Raw genomic sequence first — 11,096 nt, 5'->3', positions numbered from 1 at the left:
TCTGTAAAAACCAGTAGAACATGTGATTGATATGTTATTAGCGTGTTATTGTAATATTGAGTGTCAGCAGGATGTGCTGCTGTTAGCATGTTAGCTCGTGTTAGCTCCGCTGTGTCACTCACATTAGCAGGCTAACGCTGCCATGCTAACATGACCTCATTCAGATCAATGAAGCTGCACTTCCTGTTCTGGAAACAAATTGAGATCAATGTGTCGCCTGAGGCTCACACACACACACACACACACACACACACACACACACACACACACACACACACACACACACACAGCACTTGCGAGGACCGTCACTGGTGTCCTCCTTGTGATTTGTTTCGTCCGTTCTGTAACTCGTGAGGACAAATGTATTTGTGTGAGATGTTTGTGAGGACTGTTTGTGTGACTCTACCTGCACTGTGGAGACATTTTCCTAAAATTTTTGAAATCTCCTAAAATCCTCAAAATTTTTTAAAATCCCTGCAATGTCTAAAAGTCCTAAACATGTCCTAAAATCTTAGAAACATCCTACAATTTTACACATTTCCTAAAGTCCTTGAAATGTTGTAAATTCCTGGAAATGCCTTAAAATTGTAGAAACGTCCTAAAACCATTGAACCTTCCTGAAATCCCAGGAGCGTCCGGTCCACCTGCATTACGGGGACATTTTTTTCAGCGTGTCCTCACAGTGTGTGTCTGGTCCTCACAAACACAGAAAAGCAGGAGCACTGAACAGACACACGTGAGGCGTGTGCGTGGAGGAGGCGTGTTTGATGCTGATGAGGGGCGACCGCGCATCGATCTGCACACGCAGAGAGAGAGAGAGAGGGTGACAGTGCTGACAGAGTCCAGTCGTGGTCGTGGCGTTGTGGTCGGAGGTTGGCGGGCGATTGGCGGGCGCCGTTTTCTAACTCTTGCTCTGCTGGCAGGACTGACAGACGACAGGAAGGAAGGAAGTCGGGCCCAGGATGACGAGCGCGGCCCCGGCCAGGAAGCCGTACCGTAAGGCTCCGCCGCAGCACCGTGAGACGCGCCACGCCCTGCCCGCCGCTCCGCCTCCACCTGCGCCACAGCCCGACATTAGCCAGGTAAACTTACACACTTTAAACACACCTTCACCCTCCCTGCAGCACTCCGCCGCCGCCCCCAAACGGCGGCAGCGTGGCGGATCTAGGCATGGCGTCCCGCCTTCGCCGCTCCTGCTCTCTGAGAGCGAGCTGGACGTGTCCAGTCTGTCCAGCCTGGAGCTCTGCATCCCGCCCCCGCCACTTTTCAGCAGCCGCCAGCCCCACCGTCTCAGGACCACGGCGGTGGGCGTCACTACCAGTCCTCGCTGTGCAGCCGGCGGTGAAGGTGTCCGCAGCCCCGCAGCAGCCAGGAAACACTCCCCTGTCCGCAAAGGAGACCACCACGGCCGCACGCAGACTACCGCGCCGCCGAAGAGCATCCTGAAGCAGCCGGCATCGCTAGGCGTCCAACGCGCCTATGACATGATCAGGAAGTCCAAGTCCGTGGAGCTGCTGGACGACAGCCGGCGGCGTGGTGGCGCCACCCACCAGCTGCCGACCCGCTCCCTGGACCGGTCGGATCAGCGGGCGGCAAGCTCACGGCGGTCCTCGGACCCGCCGTCGCCCTGCCGGCCGGACTGGAACTGGAGGATGCAGGTCCTGGAGGAGAAGGTCCGCTTCTCCAACTTCCTGGACGAGATCACCTCCCGCGTCCTGAGCCCCGCCCACCTCACGCTGCTCGGTAGGACGCCGTCCGGCGAGCAGGGAAGCCCCGCCCCCCAGCGCCGCCGCCCCACCCACAGGAAACCAAGCACGGAGGGGCCGTCCGCCGACCGGACGCGGCGCTGGGACGACTGGGTGGCGTCTCTGCGGCGGTCTGGAGGGAGGTACACGCCCCTGCAGGAGGAGCAGGGTGACATCACAGAGGGGGCGGGGCCTGAAGAGGAGCTGCTGAAGGTAAACAGAGGAGCAAAGAAGGAGGTGAAGGAGACGGAGGAGACGCAGAGACACAAACACAGACTTCCTGTTTCTAATCTCATGTCTCACAGTAAGGTAGGTCCTCCCCCTCCTCCTCCCCCACCTCCTCCCCCTCCTCCTGCCCCTGCTCCTGCTCCTGCTCCTCCCCCTCCTCCTCCCCCTCCTCCTCCTGCTCCTGCTCCTCCCCTCCTCCTCCCCTCCTGCTCCTCCCCCTCCTCCTCCTCCTTCTCCTCATGGTGATGGATGTTCAAAACATCAGCATCATGTGACCTCACAGCATCACGTGACCTCACAGCATCGTGTGACCTCACAGCGTCGTGTGACCTCACAGCGTCGTGTGACCTCACAGCGTCGTGTGACCTCACAGCGTCGTGTGACCTCACAGCATCGTGTGACCTCACAGCGTCGTGTGACCTCACAGCGTCGTGTGACCTCACAGCGTCGTGTGACCTCACAGCATCGTGTGACCTCACAGCGTCGTGTGACCTCACAGCATCGTGTGACCTCACAGCGTCGTGTGACCTCACAGCATCACGTGACCTCACAGCGTCGTGTGACCTCACAGCGTCGTGTGACCTAGAAAAGACTAAAAGTGTTCCCACTGCAGTTTGGACAAATGTCTTTGCAGTCGCCTGAATTATGTCCTCTGCCAGCGTGAAAGCGTTTTTAGCGATAAGTGGGTTAGTGTTTTCTAAACGTGTCTCCATGAGGCGTGTTTTGTGTCGGGGTTCGCTTGTTCATGTCAGTTGTAATTTGCACATTCGAGGGTTAACAGAAACTCGTGACTTGGTGACGTCAGACTGAAGTTTCCTCTCAGACGCCAAAAATCAAACGGTTTCGTGTCCTCCTTCGACTTTGACTGATGAATCAAGTCTGAAGACGTCTTCATTAAACTCCCAGAATGCATCAGTGTGGCAGGCGGCAGATGAGACGGGCTTTTCCTCTCCATGCGCTCTGATATTGATCACCGATAACGATATTGATCACCGATAATGAGGCTTCAGCTAAATGACAAAGTGTCTCTGACCGATCAGCAGAGCGGGAACCTGCAGCCGCACAACGCAGCCGTCTGATTGGCCCGTTAGCCGCTGAGTCATTGATTTTGGGGCTCTGCAGGCGATCGATCAGCCGAGAGGATCCATCATGTGGAAACCCCGCTGCATGCTGGGAGAGAACGTCGAAAGGATCGATGCAGAAACAGGAACACGCGTCCGTCTGTGTGACGGCGTCTCAGCCACAGCCTCTGACCGCTCACATGGCGGTCATGTGATCGGTCGTGTGATCAGTCGTGATCGGTCGTGTGATCAGTCATGTGATCGGTCGTGTGATCAGTCATGTGATCGGTCGTGTGATCAGTCATGTGATCGGTCGTGTGATCAGTCATGTGATCAGTCATGTGATCGGTCGTGTGATCAGTCATGTGATCGGTCGTGTGATCGGTCGTGTGATCAGTCATGTGATCGGTCGTGTGATCAGTCATGTGATCGGTCGTGTGATCGGTCGTGTGATCAGTCATGTGATCAATCGTGTGATCGGTCGTGTGATCAGTCATGTGATCGGTCGTGTGATCGGTCGTGTGATCAGTCATGTGATCAGTCGTGTGATCAGTCATGTGATCGGTCGTGTGATCGGTCGTGTGATCAGTCATGTGATCAGTCGTGTGATCAGTCATGTGATCGGTCGTGTGATCGGTCGTGTGATCGGTCATGTGATCGGTCGTGTGATCGGTCGTGTGATCGGTCGTGTGATCGGTCGTGTGATCGGTCATGTGATCGAGTCCCGGGAAAACCCTGAAGAGAGACACTTGTCATGAAAACAGAAGAGTTTTTAATTCCAGTCAAGTTGTTGGAACGTAGTCAATCGATCAATCCTCATAATCAATAATAAATTCGTGATCTGTTTCCATCGATAGGCGGAGGTCACAAGACCCATCAGGCTCCGGTTCATTCTGATCCAAACTTTAACCCTTTGAAACACAAAGTGTCTGGATTTCTTTCTTTTTTCAAAAATGTAAAGAAAGAAAAAAAAACTCAAAAATTAGCAAAAAAATTTGGAAAAAAAGTAAATACATTTTAAATAATTAAAAAGAGAATAAAATTAGAAAAATAATAATTATCTTTATTTGCTTTGTATTTAAATGATCACTGATAAATGAATTAAAATGTGTTCTCCTTTGGCTCCGCTGCTGATTTTATTTGTCCATTTTTTAACTTTAACTTTAACTTTTTAAAAAAGTTGCAGGGAACTTTCTGAATTTGATGCTGAAAGTTTCAGTTTAGATTAAACGTTTGCTAAAGTCACTTAAACAAAGTTTTGTTTTGAAATTTGTTATATTCCAAATTTTAAATTTTAACAGAAATATTTTCATTTCTATTGTAAATGCATATCGATTCCAAATATCAGTTATTGGCCTCAGTAAGTACTAATATTCAGTATCAGTATCAGCCCTGAAACAACAGTATCTGTCTGCTCCTAATTATTAAAAAACTACTTTATAAACCAAAAATCTGAAAATATACAAGTGTAAAAAAATTTTAATTGCAACTATTTTTCTGATCATTTGTCACGACAAAAAACCGCTTCATGTTTCCAGCCTCTCGTGTTAACCGAGTGTGTGACGACGTGCTGCTTTTTCTTTGAATTCTTTTCATTATTTAAATGTATTTAAACCTTTTTGCATGTGTACTTTTACTTTTAATACATGAATACATTTTCCCCGAAATCAGATTTATTTAACAGCAGGTCAGTTTCTCTCCTGCAGGACTTCTTCTTCTTCTTTCAGTCTTTTTTTTGGCGTGGAGTGTTTTTGCAGTCTTTGCACTCGGCACTAAGCCTGTCCTTATTTGGAGTTCAGGGGGCGTGGCCTGCTGACAGGTGACTGATGATCCCTGAGCTCACCTGCTCAGCAGAGTTTAAGCTTCGGAGCGTTTGATGCTTCTGGACTCGACTTCTCTCATGTTTTTATTCTGATGATTATAATTATTGTAATTATGGAGGAAATGTAACGGAGCGTTTCTGCGTGAGGCTCAGTGTGTCGCTGGAATGAGACTTTTTCTGCGCGAAGCGTTTGTCGTAACGTTTGCTGTAACGCTGACTTTGTGTGTGTGTTTTTGTTTCAGGAGGTGTTATCAGACTCCGACCGGATCAGGTGAGACTCTGTTTTCTGTCTGTTATTCAAATAATAATCAAATGATTTTCACCGGACCACGGCGGCTCCCATCGAGCAGAAACGCTTCATGTTGCAGTAATAATAATAAAAAATTTAAATAAAATTCTAATAATAATAATGAAAATAATCATAACAATAATTTAATTTAGTTTTTTTCATTTACTTAAAAAAAATATTCATGATTTAAAACCAGGGACATGATGATGGGTGTTTCGTGCCGTCAGAGGTCGCCGCGGCCCTCGATGTGCGGTCAGAGTTTGGTGATAAACGTCTGAATATTTGAGGATATTTTCACGTTTTCTGCTGTGAACTGAGATAGCGAGAGAAGAATAATCGACGGACGTCTCTGATCAAACACTCATAAATCTCACGAGTCATGAATGTGTGAGCGCAGACAGGAAGTGCTCTCAGGAAAAACGCCGCTGATTTTCAGACTAAAAGCAAACAGAAAATCGTACGAAAGAAATAAAAATACTTTATAAACTGTGTTTGCGTCACATCAGTGATCAGCGAGAGGAACGAGTCCCAAATCTCTGTTTGTGATCTGAATCAACAGCTGTGATCTCAGTTTGTGGTTATATTCAGGGCTCCCGCCGTCATGGAAAACCTGGAAAAGTCATTGAATTTCACAGTCATATTTTCCAGGCCTTGAAAAGTCATGGAACTATTAAAATCCATTCAAAAGTTTTGGAAAAATCCTGGAAATGTGTGTTGTAAATTAAATGGCATTAATGCAACATAATGCTGAATTTAAGGCATTTTTTATTGATTTTGAAATTAAAACAAAATTTCCTTTTTTTCATTTATTTTTAATGCATTTATTTATTTTAAGAAAATGGGTTTGGAAAGCATGTTTTCCTAAAAATCTCCCGAAATGACGTCATCATAGTCAGAAAATGTAAAAACAGAAATCATTGTTGGATTTTTAATTTTCGGAGGGTCCTTGAACTCGTTTTTTGGGGACGCTGAAATGATGTGTTTGAGTTGTGCAAATAGAGACATACTTTGGGTCCTTGAAAGTCATGGAAAGTTTTGAAATTTGTCCATGAACAACTTGAAAAGTGACCTCCGACACTCTGACGTGGCGTCGCTTCGGCGTCCTGACCGCTCACTGTGACCTGAGGAACGTGATGTTTGTGACGCGGCGCCGAGCTGCCACGGCCTCACGTGACCTCTGACCTCTCCTCCCATTACCCAGAATCCTCCAGCAGCAGAATGAGGACCTGCAGCGCCGCCTTTCGCTCTCCAACCACAAGATGGAGGCCATGGAGGCGGAGTTTGACGGCAGCCGTCACTACATGGAGGCGGAGCTCAGCCGGACCCGAGACGACCTGGACAAGATGAGGGACAAGTTCCGCAGGTGAGGACACCACATCTGAGAGGGCGGGGTTAAACAGGCGCTGCTGATTGGCCGGTGCACTGGATGATGTCAGTAAATCGACTCGGCAGCCTGAGAACGCGTTGGCGCCGTCCGTTTGTAATGAACACGGATACGTTTCAGGTGCTCGTTGTCATAGAGACGATACTTCCTGTTCCTGCAGCGCTGCGGTTGATAAAGCTATGACTCGACTGATTAACTTTGACTCAACTTTAAGTCGACTGTGACTCAACTTTAACCCGGCTTTGACGCGAAATTAACTCAACTTTGATTAACTCGAGGTCAACATTAACTCGGCTGTGACTCAAGATTAACTCGGCTTTGGCAGAACTTTAACTCAGGTGTGACTTGACTGAAACTCGGCTGTAACTCAACTCCGCTGTGATTCCGTGTGACTCTGTTGTAAATGACCAGTGACTCGGCTGTAAATGACCAGTGACTCGGCAGTGACTCGGCTGTAAATGACCAGTGACTCGGGAGTGACTTGGCTGTAAATGAGCAGTGACTTGGCTGTAAACGAGCAGTGACTCGGCTGTAAATGAGCAGTGACTCGGCAGTGACTTGGCTGTAAATGAGTAGTGACTCGGCTGTAAATGAGCAGTGACTTGGCTGTAAACGAGCAGTGACTCGGTTGTAAATGAGCAGTGACTCGGCAGTGACTTGGCTTTAAATGAGCAGTGACTTGGCTGTAAATGAGCAGTGACTCGGCTGTAAACGAGCAGTGACTCGGCTGTAAACGAGCAGTGACTCGGCTGTAAATGACCAGTGACTCGGCAGTGACTCGCCTGTAAATGAGCAGTGACTCGGCTGTAAATGAGCAGTGACTCGGCTGTAAATGAGCAGTGACTCGGCTGTAAATGACCAGTGACTCGGCTGTAAATGAGCAGTGACTCGGCTGTAAACGAGCAGTGACTCGGCTGTAAATGACCAGTGACTCGGCAGTGACTTGCCTGTAAATGAGCAGTGACTCGGCTGTAAATGACCAGTGACTCGGCAGTGACTCGGCTGTAAATGACCAGTGACTCGGCTGTAAATGACCAGTGACTCGGCAGTGACTTGGCTGTAAATGAGCAGTGACTCGGCTGTAAATGAGCAGTGACTCGGCTGTAAACAAGCAGTGACTCGGCTGTAAACGAGCAGTGACTCGGCTGTAAACGAGCAGTGACTCGGCAGTGGTGGACCGGTGGGTGTGAAGAGGTGCAAACAGGAAGTGAGAATCGAAGGTTTAAATGAAGTGAAGGTGTTTGTGTGTCTGTTTGTCCCATGGGGGCGACTGAGCGTGCTCAGTAACCCTCTCCTGTCTGGTCCCGCCCACAGACTCCAGAACAGCTACACGGCATCTCAGAGAGCCAATCAGGACCTGGAGGAGAAGCTCCACGCTCTGGTAATCTTTCTTCTTCTTTGTTGGTTAACAGTGAAATCGAAACCGTCCTGGTGTGACGACCAATCGGAGAGCTCTGTCACTTTGGGCGCATGTTTCAGCCAATCAGAGCTCGGAGCTGAAAAACTGTCCTGAAAATAAAAACACAGATAAAAATAAAAAAAAACATGGATAAAAAAAATATTATTCATTTTTAGTGTTAAACTGATCAAAACCTGACGGCTGTCTGCTGCTGTGTGTGTGTGAGTGTGTGTGTGTGTGTGTGTGTGTGTGTGTGTGTGTGCGCGCGTGTGTGTGTGTGTGTGTCTGTGTCTGTGTCTGTGTCTGTGTGTGTGTCTGTGTGTGTCTGTGTCTGTGTGTGTGTGTCTGTGTCTGTGTGTGTGTGTGTGTGTGTCTGTGTCTGTGTGTGTGTGTCTGTGTCTGTGTGTGTGTGTGTGTGTGTGTGTGTGTGTGTGTGTGTGTGTGTGTGTGTGTGGTCGATCTCTGATCGATGACTAAATGAAAACACACTCTGCGGCGTATTGATCTGTATTGATCAGCTGTGGAAAAGTGCGGCTGGCGGACAGCAGGGAGGTTTCAGAGGTCAGAGGTCGCCGTGAGTCAGAGGTGACCTTGTTACCACGGTTACTTACTGACTCACTTCGTCTGCTCTCGTTAATTTCGTCCAAACTTTGGTGAAAACGTTTCAAATTTCAGCAAAAATTAATAAACTGAGAAAAGACGTCAACACGAACAGAACCTGACAACTAAACGTAACTTTTCAGACTAAATATGGCGACGTTTGTCATGAATTCTTGTCATTTTTTGGGGAAAAAACTCTCCAAGCAAAATAATATCAAAAACGTGTCTTTGCTAACAAAATATCGACACTTTTCTTGCAAAACAAAATAACTTTTCCAGCAAAATATGTTTTTTCCCCCCAAATATGGTGACTTTTCTGGCAAAATATTAAAACTTTTCTAGACAAAAATTAGGACTTTTCTGGCAAAAATTTTACAGCTTGTCTTTTTAAAAAAAAAAGTGGTTTACAAACAAAGAAATATGTTTTCTACAATATAAAAAGAAAAAATAATATAAATAGAAAAATAATATAAACAGAAAAAAACTTTTCAAGCAAAAAGATTTTTCTTTTTTTTATGTTAGAACTCACTTTGTGTTTTTGTTTTAGAACTCTGTGTTTTTTTAGAACTCTCTTTGTGTTTTTATTTTAGAACTCTCTTTGTGTTTTTTTAGAACTCTCTTTGTGTTTTTATTTTAGAACTCTGTTTTTTTAGAACTCACTGTGTTTTTTTAGAACTCTCTTTGTGTTTTTATTTTAGAACTCTGTGTTTTTTTAGAACTCACTGTGTTTTTTTAGAACTCTCTTTGTGTTTTTTTAGAACTCTGTTTTTTTAGAACTCTGTTTTTTAAGAACTCTCTTTGTGGTTTTTTAGAACTCTCTGTGTTTTTTAAGAACTCTCTGTGTTTTTTTAGAACTCTCTTTGTGGTTTTTTAGAACTCTCTTTGTGTTTTTTAAGAACTCTGTGTTTTTTTAGAACTCTGTGTTTTTTAAGAACTCTCTTTGTGGTTTTTTAGAACTCTCTTTGTGTTTTTTAAGAACTCTGTGTTTTTTTAGAACTCTCTTTGTGTTTTTTTAGAACTCTCTTTGTGTTTTATTTTAGAACTCTCTTTGTGTTTTTATTTTAGAACTCTCTTTGTGTTTTTATTTTAGAACTCTGTGTTTTTTAGAACTCTCTTTGTGTTTTTATTTTAGAACTCTCTTTGTGTTTTTTTAGAACTCGCTTTGTTTTTTTAGAACTCTCTTTGTGTTTTTATTTTAGAACTCTGTGTTTTTTAGAACTCTCTTTGTGTTTTCATTTTAGAACTCTCTTTGTGTTTTTATTTTAGAACTCTGTGTTTTTTTTTAGAACTCGCTTTGTGTTTTTTTAGAACTCTCTTTGTGTTTTTTTAGAACTCTCTTTGTGTTTTTTTAGAACTCGCTTTGTGTTTTTTTAGAACTCTGTGTTTTTTTAGAACTCTGTGTTTTTTTAGAACTCTCTTTGTGTTTTTTAAGAACTCTGTGTTTTTTAAGAACTCTCTCTGTGTTTTTTAAGAACTCTCTCTGTGTTTTTTAAGAACTCTCTCTGTGTTTTTTAAGAACTCTCTTTGTGTTTTTTAAGAACTCTCTGTGTTTTTTAAGAACTCTCTTTGTGTTTTTTAAGAACTCTCTGTGGTTTTTTAGAACTCTCTTTGTGTTTTAATGTATAAAACTTGGACTGTTTTTTTTTTCTAAAATCAAACTCTTCAGTTAGTGGAAACTCGTTGACTCAGACTTCCTGTTTGTCCTGTTTGTGGCTGACTGTCTGATGTCGACCTTCATCTTTTCTCTCTCTCTTTTTTCTCCTCTTCTCTCACGCTGCTCTGTGACGGATCGACTCACCCTCTTCATCCTCATCGTCATCTTCATCTTCACCTCCGTCAGGCCGCCGTCAGTCAGACTTGGGTTCATGCAGTTGCGTCTCATTCATGTTCTTCCTCCTCACCCGCTCTCCATCTGTCATTCATGTCCAACATCTGTCCATCCTCCTCCTCCTCCTCCTCCTCCTCCTCCTCCTCCTCCTCCCCTTTCTTCTGTTTCCTGTCTGAAGGTGTTTGAGCACCAAGTCCCGACCTGAACGACTGTTGGTTTATTCTGTGAATTCTTCATTTTTATGTCTTCAGTTTCAGCTGAAACACGAGCGGCGTTTAAGACTCGGCGAGCGATCAGAGGCGATCTCAGTCACTGATTTCTGACATGATTCGCTCGGCAGATATCGGACTGACGTCACGGACCCGCACACTTTAAACTTTGAGACATCCTTTTCATTAGAAGGTCTTAGTTTTCATTTTAAAAGTTTTCATTTTGATTTGAAGTCAAAATTTTGATTAGAATTTTTTATTTTAGGTACTTTTTATTTTTAAAAGTTTTCTTGTAAATTCAAATCATTAGTTTGATCGAACATAATTTCCTTTTTAAATGTAGGAACTTTAATTAAAAGTTAAAACTGTTAAAATGTTACACTTTTTATTTAAAAAGTTGTCATTTTGATTGAAATTCACAACTTTGACATAAAAGTCATATTTGAGTTAAAGGTGTTTTTTTTTAAATGTTGAAATTTTTGTTTGAAGTCATAACTTTGATTAAAAAGTCGCATTGATGTCGTCTTTACA

At 44.7% G+C, this 11,096-nt stretch overlaps 1 protein-coding gene across 1 annotated transcript in view; it reads left to right on the top strand.

Annotated features, from left to right (window-relative positions):
* The window catches only part of tjap1 (tight junction associated protein 1 (peripheral)), a 48,431-nt gene that overhangs the window by 20,725 nt on the left and 16,610 nt on the right, over nt 1-11,096 (top strand). The window contains exons 4-7 of the mRNA XM_088086908.1: nt 924-1,082; nt 5,099-5,127; nt 6,347-6,508; nt 7,844-7,910. Coding sequence (XP_087943034.1) covers nt 963-1,082; nt 5,099-5,127; nt 6,347-6,508; nt 7,844-7,910 — 378 coding nt within the window. The 5' untranslated portion in view covers nt 924-962. The remainder of the gene's footprint in view (nt 1-923; nt 1,083-5,098; nt 5,128-6,346; nt 6,509-7,843; nt 7,911-11,096) is intronic.

Source organism: Plectropomus leopardus, chromosome 13 (genome assembly GCF_026936395.1).
Source record: "Plectropomus leopardus strain MGB_pleo_1.0 chromosome 13, ASM2693639v1, whole genome shotgun sequence".
Taxonomy (NCBI): Eukaryota; Metazoa; Chordata; class Actinopteri; order Perciformes; family Serranidae; genus Plectropomus; species Plectropomus leopardus.
The sequence above is the reverse complement of the archived record's forward strand: the minus strand, read 5'-3'. Positions and strand labels throughout refer to the sequence as shown.